The sequence below is a fragment of the Phaseolus vulgaris genome, chromosome 5 (genome assembly GCF_000499845.2).
Source record: "Phaseolus vulgaris cultivar G19833 chromosome 5, P. vulgaris v2.0, whole genome shotgun sequence".
Classification (NCBI taxonomy): Eukaryota; Viridiplantae; Streptophyta; class Magnoliopsida; order Fabales; family Fabaceae; genus Phaseolus; species Phaseolus vulgaris.
Genome location: NC_023755.2, coordinates 1,289,573 through 1,307,568, shown reverse-complemented (window position 1 = coordinate 1,307,568; position 17,996 = coordinate 1,289,573). Strand labels below are relative to the sequence as shown.

Here is a 17,996-nt window from a genome sequence, read left to right as displayed (position 1 = left end):
TCTATTTGATGATTTTCTTGTAGTGATATGTCAAGAGTTGTTTTGTTTCTTAATTGTTTGAAAGGTGTTATATGAGTTAGGTTACTCATACCTTTTTGTATAAGGGTTGAATCACTCCTGAAATGATTCTTGTGTATATATATTGTTGATTGCTGATAAAAAAAAAGTGAAACAGATATGACGTTGCTTAATACAACGAATTTATTTTAGCAAAGTGAAACATACTCGGTCAGAATGATTTTCGTTTGTTAAAGATTAACATTGAAATTCTGACACCATTAGACTACTTTAGAGATTTCTTAGAACTGCTATTCATAATGTTTACATTTGCATGCAACTTTTTTTGTTAAAAGTTGTGGTTCAACAAGAGTTGATTCTTGTTTTTATAATTCATTAATTTTACGTTTTAATGAATATTATTATCATACGTTTTATTTTATTTTATGTTTCATATCCCTTTCGTAATTTTTGGTTGTAGTTATTTGCAGTTCAATGTTTGCTTGTTATATCTCTTTAACATTATGAAATTATTTTAATTCAATAATATTGTTAATAAATATTATTGTTACCTACGAGAATATCCAAAAACTAGACTATAACTTTTAATTGAAATCTTTAAATTCGTTTTAATTTAAATAAACGTGCAATAATTTATTTTATATTGTGAATTGTATTTTAAAATTCCATCTTATTTATTATTTATTTAAATATTCACTCTTTTTTTAAAAAAAAAAATAAAAATACTTAAGTCACCATGGAATGTTTCTAGTTTAGTTTCCTAAAATTAAATAACTAGATATTTTAATGAAGAAAGTCTTGTGAGGACTTTTTTTTTGTCAACAAATAGTAATTAAATTAAATGCGTCCACTTTAGGGATGATCCAACCCTTATACAACATAATGGAGTTCAAATAGTACATTTCCATCTACTTATCAACCAAAAATACCTCTTGCAGTCTAACTCATCTCTACCAATATTAAAAGTCTTGCAAGCACTAATTACTTTAATGAAGCAAAAGTCATGGAAAGCGTTCGTGACTTCATTTTAGTGAAGAATTCGATCTACATTTTGATGAGTTCAGTCTAATGCATGACTTTTATATTAATGAAGTAGTTTAATTGTTAACCTTCAACAACGAAAATCATTATAATGTATCACGATTTCACTTAAACTATTAAATAAATTTGTTGCACCGAAAAATTGTCTCTATTCTACATCACTTTATCATGAATATTTTTAGGTCACACGATTTCACTTCCGTTTTATGTAAGTCGTTTCAAACTCACACAACTTTAATAGAATAAAGTTGTATCACCTTACACAACTTATCCATTTACATAATTTAAAAAAAAATACTCATTTTATTAATAAACTAGTGAAATAACATTTTTATGTTAACTTTTCATAGAAGAGTGTCATGCTATTCAAATTGAGATATTATGATAATATGAAACAACATATGTAAACACAAAAGTGTTTGAAATGACAAGTTTTTTATAAAAACTTAGAACAACTTATGTAAAAAAAACTTACATGCTAATTAAAAAATTAACCCATGTAAAAAAGACTTTTATATATATATATATATATAGGAGTGCTATTCCACATAATTTTACATTATTTATTAATAAAGTAATCATTGTTATTTTGTAATAATGATGATAATAATAATGCTTTTTTGTAATAATATAGTGTTGTAATAATTTTAAAATGTAATGAATATATACTATTGTAATTTTCTAAATACACACATAAATTCAATTTAATATAACACATAAATGCACACATATTGTTTAATTATTATTACATTTTCAATTGACTTTTTATTAAACCAAACTGGTCTTTCTTAACATTCCTTTTTTTAACAACATTCTAAGTGAGTGACTGAACGTGAGCCACGGAAAGGCAAAGACTTTTTCTTTTTCTATGAACATTTGTTTTGTTTTTTAGGTTAAATTTGTAATTCAAAACAAATAAAAAAAATGGTTTTGGTTTATTTCGCTAGACTCGGACATTCAACTAATCAATTTTACTATTTTTTTTATTTCTTCATATGATTTTCATTTTCAATGTTCATCCTAAAAACTACCACATTTGACCCTGTTATATTTGGACCTTGTGCCACGTGTAATTCACAAAAATAGACAAGTGGAAATGGTGGTTATGTTTGATATTATAAAACATTGTTATTCGGTTTATTTATGACAAGTCATGTATTGTAAGAAAGAGAAGCAACACCAGAAAACACACAATAATAACAACAACATAGGTATGCTTCTGTGATCTGTTGAAGCTTGAAGGATGCAGATTGCCCAGTGATCTGGGAATTTGGTTTGTTGATGGGTGTCTTATTTTTCTTCATTTTGTTCTTGTGGGGTGTGAATCTGAATCTTTTGGTTGGTTGGGGTGAAGGAATTGGACTAAAGTTTGGATTTTTGAAGATGTTATTCTTAAACCCATCTCTGTTTTTTTCAGATGGTTATAATCATGTTTTAAGAGGGTTGAGAACAAGAAGATGGGGTGTTCATGGTGCATTGTGTGATGGGCTAGTTTGAAAGAGAAAATGGGGCTGTGAAATGCAGTTGTTAGAAATTTATGGAAATGAGTGCTGGAATAGGGCTCCTAAACCATTGACCTAGAAGAATTTTGTTATCAGAAATCATATGGAAGTGCATTAAGAAATCATAGCACATATTTATACATATTCCAATAAAAAACTTTCCACTTTTAATTTCTTAACAGTGCTCTCCATTGCCCTTAACATTTGACTTTTGAATATCTCCATCATGGACTGTTTTCATGGTTTAATGTTGATTTTCTAACACTTGTTGCAAAATTCACTGTGTCATTATCGTTTAAAACCCATCTTGATCTATTCATTCATTTTTCTGTCTTTTAGGTTTCAAATTGTGTTTGCATTGATGGTTTCAACGGTGCTTGCCTCCTACTAATCTGTTTAAACTGCTGAGGGAAAGCTTGTAATCAAACTCTTGGAACTTTTTCATCAATTAGATGTGTTCTGATGTTTTGCTTAGCTTTGTTTTTCAACCAAGAAGGTGAAACAGGCCATTGAAACAGGTATTATCAGTTTGGAGTTGATAACACCTTCATCTTAAGCACACTCTGTTGTGTGTGTGTGTGTTAGTGCCACTCCATTTATACAAAAAAAAAAATTAAGGACCATCTATGATGATGCTAACCTTATTTCTGGGGTTTCTTGTGAGTTGTGGCCCATCTATATGGATTGGTTGATCTCATGTATGTTATCTTTGAAATTTGATGGTTTTGGTTCTCAATGATTCTTCCATTTTCCAGATTATGTATTTGTACTTGTGGCAGGAACAAAGCAACAAGTTGAAAACTGAATAGATGTCTCCTATGAAATCGAAATCAAAATCCAAGGCTGGTAAGGATCAAAGGAACGCCACCCCAACTAGTAATCATGGAACTGTTACTGCATATAATCCAGTTTCAAGTGCATTTCGTTCCATGGAAACAACACTAGTTTCTACTTTCAGTCCAACTGATAACAATAGTCATTTTCGAAGGATAGATGACACATATGAGCATCCAAGTAGTCTTCAAGGGACAGTGTCTGAGTGTGACTCGGTTTCTAACAATGGCAGCTGCTCTGGCGAATCAGAAGACCATAAAGAGAAAGTGAGAAAGTCTTCTATTGGGAAGGACAGTGTTCCAGGCTCTGACAATGACAGAAGGGAGAAGATTCGGCTGAAGAACGAGAGGAAACACCAGCGCCAGAGGGAAAGGAGAGCTCAAGAACTGCATAGACGATGTTGTGGGTATCTGATGTCCAGGAAACTAGAATCACTTGCACAACTCTTAGTGGCAATGGGGTTCTCTTCTGATCAAGCAACATTGGCCTTAATGTTAAATGATGGAAAGATAGAGGAATCAGTAGCATGGCTGTTTGAAGCAAATGAAGCTCACACCAAGAGTGCTTCCAATGTTGGACTCAGGGCTAATTTGAAAATTGATGCGAGTGAGGAGCTTCTGCAAATATCTGAAATGGAGACAAGGTACAATTGTTCTAAGCAAGAAGTTGAAAGGGTAGTTGTTGCCTGTGAAGGGTATCTTCATGAGGCAGAAAATACTTTAAAGTCTCAGAAGCAAGAATCTTCAGTGACCCAATTGAAGCCAGAAGAGTCTGCTCAAATCAATGGTCTGATGAGATCACAAGGGTGGTCATCTGTTTCAGTTTCAACCCAGCAAAGACAAAAGGGTGAAGGTGATTTCAAGTATTCCAGTGTAGGTGATCCTCAAAGCAAGAATCTGCTGTCTCTACACTTGAATCATCAAATTGCACAGCCAGATAAAAGATGGGTTCTTACAAGATCAAGCCCTTCTGCTGCATATACTATGGCACCCTCCACACAAGTATCATCCCCATCTGTTAAAATAGAGGTTCAGCTTAGTTCCTTTGGGAATAAGGGGAGAATGTTCCTCCAAGGAATGGATAGGGAGCCAGTAGTGATGATGCAGCGGCATCCACTATTGACAAATGGTAAGCAGGACCCTATTTCTAGGGTAGATGCCTTATCTTCAGGGACAGCAGGTTTGTATGCAAACAATTATCCATCTGCTGAAAATGTAAGGTCAAATGGGATGTTTCTACAAAACCACATCAGAGGAAGTGTGGCTAATGGGAACTTGGAGCAATTTTACCAAGCTTATTATAAAGAACATCCCTATGTCTTTGGACATGTAGATTCCTCATCATCTGAGGTGGGGTTTTTTTGTAAGCCAATGCATACTTCATCACCCTGGCCTTCCATTCGGTGGAGCACAAGTGCACCTTCACCTTCTCTCACAGTTCCACCTTCCCTTGGACTGTTTTCTGGTCAGAGTGCAGCAAGAACATTCAGCTCACATTCAAATGTGGATTGGAACACCGACGGCATGATGCCGGAGTTCGACTACACCCGAGTTGACTGGACTTTGGATTGCACTTCCCTGTCTTCTAAGCAAGGTGGATTGAGGGTAGGGATCTCAGCATTGTCCAGAAACATTTCAGGCAACAGGATGAGCAATTCATGCATGACAGGGCTACAAAATGTTGGCATGAGTAGGAACACTTCATCTTTTAGTGGTTTGAGAGAGTGGACATCCCCTTTTGAAGGGAATGACATATTCAGTCTTCCTAGGAGCTTTGTCACCTCTCCTCCTCTCATGAGACTGTAGGACTTTTTTGAGTCTTCTATAATTGCTGCAATGCCTATCTTCATGGATTGTTCTTGTTTTCCAATGAAATGCATCAATTACTTACTAGTGGCTTATGTTCTTTTGTCTCTTGTTTCTGAAACCAACCTTAAAAAAGAGAAAGCTTCTAATTAAATCTACCCATCTTATTTTCAACACTTTTTACAAACTAGAATCATAGCAGACATGAACTTTTTTTTTCAACCTATGCTAAATGATTAGTCTTTTTTTTAACATGGTGTATCAAAGTTTTTTAATTTTCTTCAAGAAAGGAAATTTAGTGTCTAATTGTAGTTTAAACAAAATTGACTCTGAAAAAGTATATGGGAAAGAGAAGAAAATATATATACAAAAAAAAAATTGCAAACTTTAGAATTTTATTTTGGTAACATGTATAATTATTTAAGATAAAGTTATTTGTATAGATTATCCAAATGAAAGGGTAAATGAAAACAAAAATAGACAGAGAAAATTGTTCTACATTTTATTCATGTCTCTGAGAACATGCTGATATAAGTTCGATTCTTACTTATGAATCCAAAGAAGTTGGGTACCTTTGCATTGCGTCCAAGGTGAGACACCTCAGAGGAGAATGTGTACCCAATTCATCACTCTACGCCCCGCACCAATTCCCAACATCACAAACCAAAACACCAAGAAAAGACCAACATCAGTTCCTCTTTACCAGAGAATCTTCATCCCTTCCCATGTCTACAGACACCCTTCAGCCGTACTCTTAGAACTCTGCACTTCTCTCAAAGAGCTTCACCAAATCCTCCCCCTCGTCATCAAAAACGGCTTCTACGACGAGCACTTCTTCCAGACCAAGCTCATCAGCTTGTTCTGCAAGTTCAGCAGCATCACTGAAGCAGCACGTGTCTTTGAGCCTGTGGAGCAGAAGCTCGACGTGCTCTACCACACCATGCTCAAAGGGTACGCGAAAAACTCAGCTTTACGTGATGCCCTGAAGTTTTTTGGTAGGATGAGGTTTGATGAGGTTAGTCCTGTGGTGTATGACTTCACCTACTTGTTGCAGCTGTGCGGTGACAGTTTGGACCTCACGAGGGGGAGAGAGGTTCATGGAATGGTTATAACTAATGGGTTTCAGTCCAATTTGTTTGCCATGACTGCTGTGGTGAATTTGTATGCTAAGTGCAGGCAGGTCGAGGATGCGTACAAGATGTTTGAGAGAATGCCGCAGCGGGACTTGGTTTCATGGAACACGGTGGTGGCGGGGTTTGCACAGAATGGCCTTGCGAGGAGGGCTGTGCAGCTGGTTTTGCAGATGCAGGAGGCTGGCCAGAAGCCAGATTCCATCACGTTGGTCACTGTTTTGCCGGCCCTGGCGGATGTCAAGGCTTTGAGGATTGGAAAGTCTGTCCATGGTTACGCTTTCAGAGCTGGGTTTGAGTCTAAGATTAATGTTTGGACGGCAATGCTGGATATGTACTTCAAATGTGGGTCGGTGAAGAATGCAAGGCTGGTGTTTAAGGGGATGAGTAGCAGGAATGTTGTTTCGTGGAATACGATGATTAATGGTTTTGAGCAGAACGGCGAATCTGAGGAAGCGTTTGCGATGTTTTTGAAGATGTTGGATGAAGGGGTGGAACCGACTAATGTTAGTATGATGGGGGCTTTGCATGCTTGTGCTAATTTAGGTGATCTAGAACGAGGGAGATTTGTTCATAGACTGTTGGAGGAAAAGAAACTTGGTTCTGATGTGTCAGTTATGAATTCTTTGATATCCATGTATTCAAAGTGTAAGAGGGTTGATATTGCAGCCTCACTGTTTGGTAATCTGAAACAGAAAACAATCGTTACATGGAATGCCATGATATTAGGTTATGCACAGAATGGATGTATAAATGAAGCTTTAAATCTATTCTGTGAGATGCAATCTCATGACATCAAACCCGATTCCTTTACATTGGTGAGCGTAGTTACTGCTCTTGCAGATTTATCAGTTACCCGGCAGGCTAAGTGGATTCATGGACTCACTATAAGAACTTTGATGGACAAGAATGTCTTTGTTTGTACAGCACTTGTGGACACGTATGCCAAATGTGGAGCCATTCAAACTGCAAGAAATCTTTTCGACATGATGGAAGAACGACATGTGATAACATGGAATGCAATGATTGATGCATATGGGACACACGGCCATGGAAAAGAAGCACTGGATCTCTTTGATGACATGCAGAAGGGATCTGTTAAGCCAAATGAGATAACATTTCTCTCTGTTATAGCAGCTTGTAGTCACTCGGGTTTAGTGGAAGAGGGCCTCTACTACTTTGAAAGCATGAAGGAAAACTATGGCTTGAGACCTTCAATGGATCACTATGGTGCCATGGTTGATCTCCTTGGTCGTGCCGGAAGGCTAGATGATGCTTGGAAATTCATCCAGGATATGCCTGTCAAACCAGGAATTTCTGTTTTAGGTGCAATGCTAGGTGCTTGCAAAATCCATAAAAATGTAGAACTGGGTGAGAAAGTTGCAGATGAACTATTTGAGTTAGACCCAGATGAGGGAGGGTATCATGTATTGCTTGCCAACATGTATGCATCTGCTTCAATGTGGGAAAAGGTTGCTAGGGTGAGGACAGCCATGGAGAAGAAAGGGATCAAGAAAACTCCTGGCTGCAGTTTGGTTGAGTTGAGGAATGAAGTTCATACATTCTACTCAGGAAGTACTGATCATCCTCAATCCAAGAGAATCTATGCCTACCTTGACACTCTTGGAGATGAGATCAAGGCTGCTGGGTATGTGCCTGACACCAATTCAATTCATGATGTGGAAGAAGATGTGAAGGAACAATTGGTCAGTAGCCATAGTGAGAGGCTTGCCATTGCATTTGGACTTCTCAATACAAGCCGTGGCACCACAATACACATTAGGAAGAATTTAAGAGTTTGTGGTGATTGCCATGAAGCCACCAAGTACATTTCACTTGTGACAGGAAGGGAAATAATTGTGCGTGATTTACGAAGGTTCCATCATTTTAAGAATGGAAGCTGTTCTTGTAGGGATTACTGGTGAATCACTAAACCTTTGTTATCATCATTCCATCATGATTCCTTCTACAAGGACCTAGACTAGGGTAACTTGAGTACCTCATTGGAAGAACTAGTTGAAATTTGCTCCCCTAGAACAATGGCATTATTTGCATCAACCTTTGACCAAATCAATGGTTATTCTAGTGCCAAGTTTTAGCAGTGATCATACTACTGTTTTCCTGAGTAGTGTCATGTTTTAATGCCACTATATTCTTGAGTTGTATATTTCTTTTGAACAAATTTATAATCTGATCCTATAAAAATGTTAATAGTGCTGTCTTGGTCTGCGAATGTCTTTTGTTCATACAAATTGGTTTGCCAAGTTATAAACATGTTAACAAGTTCTTTGTTTATCAGTGTTTCTGAAAAGGATTTTGGAGAAGTTTTCTTTATTCTTTTTATGTTATACTTTCTGTTAACATGATTCTCTTAAATTAGGATTTGACCAGAGGCAACGATACATAAATAAATCCCTTGTAAATAAGAGGATTGAGATGTCACTGATCGAATCTGAATAAGAGAAAGTTCAGAGAAAACACATTGTTATCGACCATTTAACTAATTGTAAAGGTTGACATGTTCTTCTAAAAAATTTACAGAGTTTTATTCTTTAAAAAAGTTCAGAAAAAAATAATTTTATCAAACACTTGTACTTTAATACGTTAGATTAATAACTTTCAAATATCCAATTAGTTATCATCTTACGTCACTACTACAAGACAATCATTAAATAAATATTACTTTCATCACTACTACAAAAAAAATCATTAAATAAATATTACTTTCAGAAATAACAAATAATTAATTATTATATTAATTAAATTAAATATTATTATATAAATTAAAAAATAATTAACATATAAAGTAATTTCTATTATTAATAAATAGTTTTTAAATTAGTATCTAATTAACTACCAACTAATTATATTTTAAAATTGATAGTTAAAATTTTTGTGACTAATTATATATCAATTTGAAAATTATTTATTAATCATAAAAATTATTTTAAATATTAATAATTTTTTTAATTTTTAAAATAAAATCTAATTTAATTAAAACAGTGACTAGTTATTTTTTATTTATATAATTAATTTTTATTTAATATTTTTTTTAATATCAACTAACTTTTTAATTCATACACTCAATAATATGTATATATATACTTTATATTTTGTTGGATAAAAGTAAAATAGAAATGTCATACCTTTTCAAATTTGGTAATATATGTTCGAACAATGAAGTGTTTCGTTTCAGGAAGAAATAAAGAGAGGAAAAAAAAAAGAAATTCATTAGAGTAAAGTTTTAGAGGGTTTTTGTTTAAAAGAAATGAAATAACTTTTTTAGATTATTTGATTTTAAAGTAAAAAAATACAAATTTTATTTTATTATTATTAGTTAATATTAATATTATATTATTTATTATTGATATTAGAAAAGAAAGAGTGAAAGTTAATTTTTCAAGATGATTTTATTACTATTAATATTAATGTTTTATTAGGCTTTTTATTTTATCATTAATATAGTATTTTTTATTTTATTACTATTGTTATTATTATTATCATAAAATAAATATGACCTTTGAATATTCAACTACTCTATGTCTGATGTTTGTTCCCATGCATGCAAGAACCAACTCAAACACCACTCACGTGACTTTCAAAGACCAATACCATGGTTTCATGCATGTAATCTTCAATTGTTTGGTCACAAAACAGTACCATGAATCCAAAGAACTTGGAACTGTTAATCTAAAGGAGCCAGAATGAGCTTGCAGCTCTTTGATCTGTGCCCTTTACCCTTTTGGTCCAACACAATTACCCATACAAACTCCAAAAGTAGCACAACAGCAACCTCTTTCTACCATACACACCCTTCAGCTATACTATTAGAAAACTGCACCTCAAAGAAAGAGCTTTATCAAATCCTTCCCCTTGTCATCAAAAACGGTTTCTACAATGAACACGTTTTTCTGGCCAAGGTTATCAGATTATTGTGCAAATTTGGCAGTATCAGTGAAGCAGCTTCTGTCTTTGAACCTGTTGAGCACAAGCTCGATGTGCTTTACCATGCCCTGCTAAAAGGGTATGCAAAAAACTCAAGCTTGGATGATGCCCTGTCTTTCTTCCATAGGATGATGTGTGATGGGGTTAGACCAGTTGTGGGTGATTATACTTGCTTGTTGGAATTGTGTGGAGGGAATTTGGACCTCAAAAGGGGTAGAGAGATTCATGGGCAGTTAATAACTAATGGGTTTGGATCCAATTTGTTTGCCATGACTGCTGCTGTGAATTTGTATGCCAAGTGTGGGCAGATGGATGATGCGTATAAGATGTTCGAAAAAATGCCGCAGAAGGATTTGGTTACTTGGACAACATTGGTAGCGGGATATGCTCAGAATGGCTTTGCCAAGAGAGCGTTGCATTTGGTTTCGCAGATGCAGGAAGCTGGCCAAAAGCCAGATTCTGTCACTTTGGTCAGTGTTTTACCGGCTGTTGCAGACATGAAGGCTTTGAGAATTGGAAGGTCTATTCATGGTTATGCTTTTAGATCAGGATTTGAATCACTGGTCAATGTTTCAAATGCGCTTCTTGATATGTACTTCAAATGCGGGTCTGCAAGGATTGCAAGGATGGTTTTTGAGGGGATGAGTAGAAAGAGTATTGTTTCATGGAATACAGTGATTGGTGGTAGTGCGCAAAATGGAGAATCTGAAGAAGCCTATGCAACTTTTCTGAAGATGTTGGATGAAAGGGAGGTACCTACGCGGGTTACCATTATGGGGGCCTTACTTGCTTGCGCTAATTTAGGTGATCTTGAAGGAGGGAGGTTTGTTCACAGATTATTGGATCAGCTGAAACTTGATTTTGATGTGTCGGTCATGAACTCATTAATATCCATGTATTCCAAGTGCAAGAGAGTTGATATAGCGGCCTCAATATTTGATCATTTGAAGGAGAAAACAAATGTCACTTGGAATGCCATGATATTAGGATATGCACAAAACGGGTGTGTAGAGGAGGCTTTGAATCTGTTCTGTATGATGCAATCTCAAGGCACTAAACTTGATTGCTTTACGTTGGTAGGGGTAATTACTGCTCTTGCAGAATTCTCAGTCAACCACCAGGCTAAGTGGATTCATGGCCTTGCAATAAGAACTTACATGGACAAGAATGTCTTTGTTTCCACTGCTCTTGTTGATATGTACGCAAAATGTGGAGCCATCAAAACTGCAAGAAAGCTTTTTGACATGATGCAGGAGAGACATGTGATAACATGGAATGCAATGATAGATGGATATGGGACACATGGCCTCGGAAAAGAAGCTCTGGATCTCTTCAAAGAGATGCAGAAGGGAGCTGTTAAGCCAAATGATATAACATTTTTGTCTGTAATCTCAGCCTGTAGTCACTCGGGATTTGTGGAAGAAGGTCTCTTCCTCTTCAAAAGCATGAAGGAAGATTATGACTTCGAGCCTAATTTGGATCACTATAGTGCCATGGTTGATCTCCTTGGTCGTGCAGGTCGGTTAGATGATGCCTGGAATTTCCTCCAGGGGATGACTGTCAAACCAGGGATTTCTGTTCTGGGAGCAATGCTAGGTGCTTGCAAAATCCATAAAAATGTAGAGTTGGGAGAGAGGGTTGCAGAGAAACTATTTGAGTTAGATCCAAATGAGGGAGGGTATCATGTGTTGCTTGCCAACATATATGCCTCTAATTCAATGTGGGATAAAGTAGCCAAGGTGAGAAGAGTCATGGAGAAGAAGGGACTCCACAAAACTCCAGGCTGCAGTTTGGTGGAGATGAGAAATGAAGTTCATACATTCTACTCAGGAAGTACCAATCATCCTGAATCCAAAAGAATCTATGCTTTTCTTGAGACTCTTGGAGATGAGATCAAGGGTGCTGGTTATGTGCCTGAAACCAATTCAATTCAGGATGTAGAAGAAAACCTGAAAGAACAATTGCTCAGTAGCCATAGTGAGAGGCTTGCTATTGCTTATGGACTTCTGAATACAAGCCCTGGCACAACAATACACATTAGGAAGAATCTAAGAGTTTGTGGTGATTGCCATGAAGCCACCAAGTACATTTCACTTGTGACAGGAAGAGAAATTATAGTGCGTGATTTACGTAGGTTCCATCATTTCAAAAATGGAAACTGTTCTTGTGGGGATTACTGGTGAATCTTATCCTTTTATGGGATCATAACCTACTCAAATAAGATTCATTAGAATATTCTCTTTCTTTTTCACTTTATTAGTAGTTATGCCACTATATTTTTGCATTATAAGTTTTTCATCTTCTTTTGCCTGCTTTCAAATCACCATTGCTACTAGAAAAAACATCAGATGCAAGTTGTAATATCAGTAACCACAAAACACAGTTGGGTTATTTGGTTTGTATATTTTTAAGATGTGCTTATTAATGAACAATTGTTTATAAGTACAGTGTAATGAAAAAATGAATTAGAAAACAGAGTTTTGCTTGGATACTACATAAGATCAAGTACAAAATAGAGCAGTGAGGACAAATTTGTAAAATAAGCAAAAGGAAAAGATAGACATAGCTAGAAAAAATCTAAGGAAACTAATTAGATATTAATTTAGAAATTATTTATCAATAATAGAAACAAATTTAGAAACCAATAATTTTTTCAATCTCTAAAATTGTCTCTAATTTAGTCAATATAACAACTAATTATTTTTTGTTTTTAAAATTGGTTTCTATTTAATGATTTTCTTGTAGTGTAGGTTATTAGTTTTACAATGTTTTATATTTATTTTCTAAAAAGTAAATAGGTTTAGTAGTTTTTTTATCATTATTATTGATGATTCTTTTCAATTTCATGTTATTATTTTAAATATTTTCAAATTAAACTTAGCTTTAAAAAGATGTAAATAAGTCGTTAAATTTATGGTAATAATAATATTATTATTAATGAAATGAAATTGAAAAAAAAGTCATAATTAGAAAATAGTTAAATATGTTTGTATTTTCACGCGATATTGTTTTTCGTCCATTTAGTTCAAACTTTAAACCTCCTTGTTAGTTGTAGTAAGATAACTACTAGATTGGGTCCTTGTCTTTTTTTACGTGACAAACTAAATTTCGAGTATATACTAAAATGTTAAAATATTTCATATTGATTTATAGTGTGAAAGTATAATATTATAATATAATATTATAATGTTATAATATTATAACATTATGCACGCTGAAAATTCGTTTGTTACGTAACAAAATAGTAAAAATTCGTTCCAATAGTAAAAAAATAGTAAAAATTCGTTCCAATAGTTCTCTTACTACAAGTACTAAAGAAGAACTAAAATTTGAACTATAAACAAAAAATCAAATTTGTGTTATAATTAAAAAAGGAAAAAGATATTTAACCTTACAAAAATTACTAAATCAAGTAAATATACATTTTATCTTTTATTATATAAAATTTATTTTAATTTAATTTAATTTAATCTTATAAAATCAATCGTAAATTATTCATTTAAGTATTATAATTTGATTTATTTTTATCTAGACTTTTTATAACGCCTTTTTTATTACATATGCAAAATATTTTTCATGCATACTTCCTTAAACTTATTAGTAGTATCTAAAGTTCGTGTTAGAATGATCACACAAGTTTGAATCCAAATTAAACATGTTTTCCAAGTTTCAAAATTTGATGATAAATTAATTATTGATTAAATTTCATTGTTTTAAATTTAGCAATTGAAACCAGAAGAACTAATCTATTTTGCAAAACTAAAGCATAAAAATACAACTAAGTTGAATTAACAGTAGAAAACTCAATCACTTTTATAGACACACCAAAGAATGATTTCATGTTCCTAAAGACATTACTTACACACATTTCTTGCATCTCATCTATTTATCACCTTGGTATCACTTCAGACACTGTTACTTCATTGACAGAGTATTGCATAGAAGTGTTTGATGAAGACTCTTGTTCAATGACTGTTCTTCCAACAGAAAATGCAGGGCGTGTGGGGTTGGGAAGACTCATTGTGTCACTTGCAAGCATATGAACAACACTTGACATTGTTGGTCTATCTGCTGCATCTTCTTGCACACACAGTAGTCCAATCTGCATACACTTTACAACTTCACTGTGTACACTTGATTTTTCTATTGATGGATCCATCAATTCCAACCCTTTGCTTTCACACCACAGGTTCCATGCCTACCATTGTAAATGTATATGATTTAGATACAACCAATTCAAGAAAATGAATACAACATAAGGTTACATAATAGAGAAATGCTAGCAACACTTTCTCAAACACTTTATTTCTAATACCCTTATTATTAGTACTCTTCTAGATAATATGTTTTACATCCATGCATAGAATGAAGTTTTTAGATTGAAAAAACAGGTAAAACCAAAATTAATAGGGACATAAAACATGTCAATGGAAAAATTACAACAAAATCTAGAGTAGTGGCATGAACATATTATTAAGAAGTAGACTTTAAGTTTAACTGAACCTTATAAAACAACTTATAAAGTAAGGTTTACACTCACTTATATACTATGAAATGTCTTTATTTCTAGTCGATGTGCGATCTCCAACTCACATCTCTCTCGTTATGAGTGGTTCGATAGAGACCCGATAACAGATGGTCTCATAAACTCAACAAATTCTCGTTAGGATAGGCTCTAAATGACTCTGATATCATATTAAAAAGTGGACTTTAAACCCAACTCAACCTAAACATACCTATACGAGATGATACCAAGGTGATAAATAGATAGGATGCAAGAATATTTAAACCTAAACATAAGTTTGGAAACATACATATACGAGAAGACTTTGGCCTTGGTCTGACAGATAGAATTTACTGTTCCTTTTTCCACTGATGATCTCTAACAAAAGAACACCAAAGCTGAAAACATCTGACTTCACTGAAAACAAACCTTCCATAGCATACTCTGGAGCCATGTATCCACTGCTCAAATCAATGTAACAGTAAACTTTATCAATCTCATGTTGCAAGTAAATTCAGCAAGAGAAAAAGGCTGGAAAATAAGATGTGATGCTATATGGCAATTCATAGTTACATATTAATGTGAAGAATTTGGTGCACAATTGAAAGAAAGAAAATGGTTCATACTAAGTTCCAACAACTCTAATTGTGTTTGCCTGCTTCTGGTCTCCTCCAAATGTTCTTGCCAATCCAAAGTCTGAGATTTTGGGATTCATTTCATGATCTAGAAGAATGTTGCTAGCTTTCAGGTCTCTGTGAATAACCCTCAGTCTTGAGTCTTCATGTAGATATAGAAGCCCTTTAGCAATCCCATTTATAATGTTTAATCGGTTTATCCAATTCAGATGGACACCCTTGTTGGTATCTGACAGCAAAACAATGCAATTCTAAGAAATATGATCACTATATTCATAAACATTTCATTCTAAGTAAGAAATATAACTATATCCATAGCAAATATGAACTAGGTAGCAAAATACTGTGTGCATGAACTAACTTCTATTATATGTAATCAAACTCAGAGAAGTTCATATCTAAGTATATTTATTAAGATCTTGAGCATTGTTTTGGAGTCATACCAAATAGGTGGAAATCAAGGCTTGAATTTGGCATGTATTCATAGACTAGCAGCTTTTCATTTTGCTCAACACAGCCAGCCAACAGTCTCACAAGGTTGCGATGCTGCAATTTTGCAATCAATATGATTTCATTCTTGAATTCCTCACCACCTTGAACTGAAGTTTTTGAAAGCCTTTTAACAGCAATTTGTCTTCCATCTGGTAATGTACCCTAGAACATTTTTCAAATTTCTAAGTAAGAATGTTGCAAGGGGAGAAATCAAACAAGTAAATGTTATGTACCTTATAGACAGGTCCAAATCCACCTTTCCCCAGTTTTTGTTCCTCAGAAAAGTTGTTTGTACATTTTAGAATAGTACTCAGAGGCATCATAGGAAAGTCAGTGTTCATACTCTCCTCCCTATCTGTTTGTTCTTGAGAAAAAATTGAATTTAGTCCCTCCTCTTGTATACTTTGTTTATCTGCAAAAATGAAATTATCAGACATAAACATAGCCTTGGCTTTCAGAACTTTTTAGAGTTATGATATGATTGGATAATTCTTTTTTCTAGAAACACTTGTAAAAACAGAAAATAGGAAATTAAATTTTCCATAAACTAAAATTAGCTTATATAAAAGTTCAACATCAACTTTTGGAGTACTTAACATGAGAAAACTTTTACAAATTAGTTTACTAATTTTAGTTTATGGAAAAGCTTTATCTCATTTTTTCTTCTATCTATTTTCTTCTCCTAAAAGTGCTTCTGAACATGTTTATCCAATGCTCTTTATGCTTGCTTACCTTTTTTCCTTTTCAAGTAGCAGTAGTATATGCTGATAGCCAATAGAGCTAGTGCTACAGTTCCAGCTACAGCAATGATTACTATAACCCACCACCTTCTGCTATTCCCATCTGTGGCTTCATTATCTAGAGAAAATAGCAAGATTCATTTGTGTAAAATGGTGAGAAGTGGAAATAAAAATCTGTGACAAGATAAGCTTCAACAAAAGATGTTAATAACAATATTTTAACCATCAATTCAAGTTTAGGGGAATGAATTTTCACTAATCCTATAAACCATAGAAAATTGGCACTAGAATGAAGGTGAAAAAGACTGAACTCATACCTTGCTGAGGTGCTGGAGCAGAATCAGTACCATTCGAGAAGAAAGGTTGAGTTTCATACATCACAATACAACTTGGAGAAAAGACACGCCACACCTTCTTTTCCTGACAACAATTTTCAACATCCTCAAGCATGTTGCTCAAACATGTTCTGCATTCCTCAGGTGTAATATCTCTGCTGCACTGCACCCAACCATACCTTCTTTGAGTGCCATTTATGTTGAACATATGTGTCCCAAACATCAAGGGTGCCTCTGACCCTATTTGTATCAAACCATTCATCAGAACCTGAGCATCACTGTCATATTCTCCAGCACTGGTGAAATTCTGTGTGGCATCAAACATAGGAATCCTTGGCCGAATGGTGAGGTTGCCAAAGAAATTCTGGTTTGAGTACCTCACAAGACAAAAGGGGTACCATAAAATAGCTGAGGCATTGTTGGGGCAGTGCTGCATGACCAAGATGCTAGAGTTTTGAACACATGAGTGGCAAAGGCTGGTGTTCACATCACCACGGCAAAGGTAGAGTCCATAAACCATGTCTTGATCAATACCTGAAGTTCCATTCCCAAAACCATTGCTGGTAGCAGAATCAGATGAGAGGGAAGTGAACAAATTGTTGATGTTGGTTTTGTAAGCAGCAGAGGGAGGAACAGAAGATTGGTCCAAACAAGCATATCTATAATCAAGTGGTTGTGAGTTGCTACTGTTCTGACCAGCAACAAAGCAAACAAGGTACACCAATTTGATGATGAACAACCATTGATAGATCATTGTTCTTTTGCTGCAATCACCACTGTGTATCAGCACAATTCTGCAAGGAGTGCTTCAGAGGGCTAGATTTGGAAGCTATGCATGGTCAATTTTGTCAAACGTTTGAATTAATATATCATGCTCATTTTCATGTTCTGAGAATCTGGTTAAAGTAGATGCTTGTAGCATAAAGTTTTTGACCATTTTCATATAGCTTGGTTCCTATTAGGAAGCGCGTGCATTTGTGAGGCTGGGCCAGATAGAATAGAAATTTCTCACGTT

The 17,996-nt window shown here is 34.6% G+C and overlaps 4 protein-coding genes across 5 annotated transcripts; 3 read left to right on the top strand and 1 right to left on the bottom strand.

The window, feature by feature from the left end:
- The first annotated feature begins 2,207 nt into the window (after positions 1 to 2,207).
- LOC137834699 (uncharacterized) lies at positions 2,208 to 5,287 on the top strand. 2 transcript variants are annotated; one of them, XM_068642838.1, is made up of 3 exons: positions 2,208 to 2,270; positions 2,901 to 3,079; positions 3,341 to 5,287. In XM_068642838.1, exon 3 carries the CDS (start codon positions 3,371 to 3,373, stop codon positions 5,198 to 5,200), a length of 1,830 nt encoding a protein of 609 aa, XP_068498939.1. In that variant the 5' UTR covers positions 2,208 to 2,270; positions 2,901 to 3,079; positions 3,341 to 3,370; the 3' UTR covers positions 5,201 to 5,287. The 2 variants fall into 2 exon arrangements, with proteins under 2 accessions (XP_068498939.1, XP_068498940.1); XM_068642839.1 differs by having other exon boundaries at positions 2,214 to 2,270; positions 2,901 to 3,259.
- A 385-nt stretch (positions 5,288 to 5,672) lies between these two features.
- Positions 5,673 to 8,563, top strand: LOC137834698 (pentatricopeptide repeat-containing protein At1g11290, chloroplastic-like). The gene has a single exon (XM_068642837.1). The coding sequence runs from the start codon at positions 5,811 to 5,813 to the stop codon at positions 8,253 to 8,255; it is 2,445 nt and encodes an 814-aa protein (XP_068498938.1). The 5' UTR covers positions 5,673 to 5,810; the 3' UTR covers positions 8,256 to 8,563.
- A 1,325-nt stretch (positions 8,564 to 9,888) lies between these two features.
- LOC137834697 (pentatricopeptide repeat-containing protein At1g11290, chloroplastic-like) lies at positions 9,889 to 12,748 on the top strand. Its single transcript, XM_068642836.1, has one exon. It carries the CDS (start codon positions 10,035 to 10,037, stop codon positions 12,456 to 12,458), a length of 2,424 nt encoding a protein of 807 aa, XP_068498937.1. The 5' UTR covers positions 9,889 to 10,034; the 3' UTR covers positions 12,459 to 12,748.
- A 1,253-nt stretch (positions 12,749 to 14,001) lies between these two features.
- On the bottom strand, positions 14,002 to 17,996 carry LOC137834696 (cysteine-rich receptor-like protein kinase 10). Its single transcript, XM_068642835.1, has 7 exons — positions 16,964 to 17,996; positions 16,639 to 16,764; positions 16,140 to 16,318; positions 15,858 to 16,068; positions 15,406 to 15,643; positions 15,090 to 15,240; positions 14,002 to 14,473 (listed from the first exon to the last, which is right to left on the bottom strand). Exons 1-7 carry the CDS (start codon positions 17,733 to 17,735, stop codon positions 14,165 to 14,167), a joined length of 1,986 nt encoding a protein of 661 aa, XP_068498936.1. The 5' UTR covers positions 17,736 to 17,996; the 3' UTR covers positions 14,002 to 14,164.

What these genes read in the sequence shown, in the direction of transcription:
- LOC137834699 (XM_068642838.1), top strand. Translation starts at nt 3,371, where the DNA reads ATGTCTCCTATGAAATCGAAATCAAAATCCAAGGCTGGTAAGGATCAA.
- LOC137834698 (XM_068642837.1), top strand. Translation starts at nt 5,811, where the DNA reads ATGTGTACCCAATTCATCACTCTACGCCCCGCACCAATTCCCAACATC.
- LOC137834697 (XM_068642836.1), top strand. Translation starts at nt 10,035, where the DNA reads ATGAGCTTGCAGCTCTTTGATCTGTGCCCTTTACCCTTTTGGTCCAAC.
- LOC137834696 (XM_068642835.1), bottom strand. Translation starts at nt 17,735, where the DNA reads ATGATCTATCAATGGTTGTTCATCATCAAATTGGTGTACCTTGTTTGC. An exon ending in ATTAGAGTTGTTGGAACTTA is followed by an intron (nt 15,241 to 15,405) that starts GTATGAACCATT and finishes TGATTTGAGCAG; the next exon opens with TGGATACATGGCTCCAGAGT. An exon ending in GCCAAAGTCTTCTCGTATAT is followed by an intron (nt 14,474 to 15,089) that starts GTATGTTTCCAA and finishes TTACAATGGTAG; the next exon opens with GCATGGAACCTGTGGTGTGA.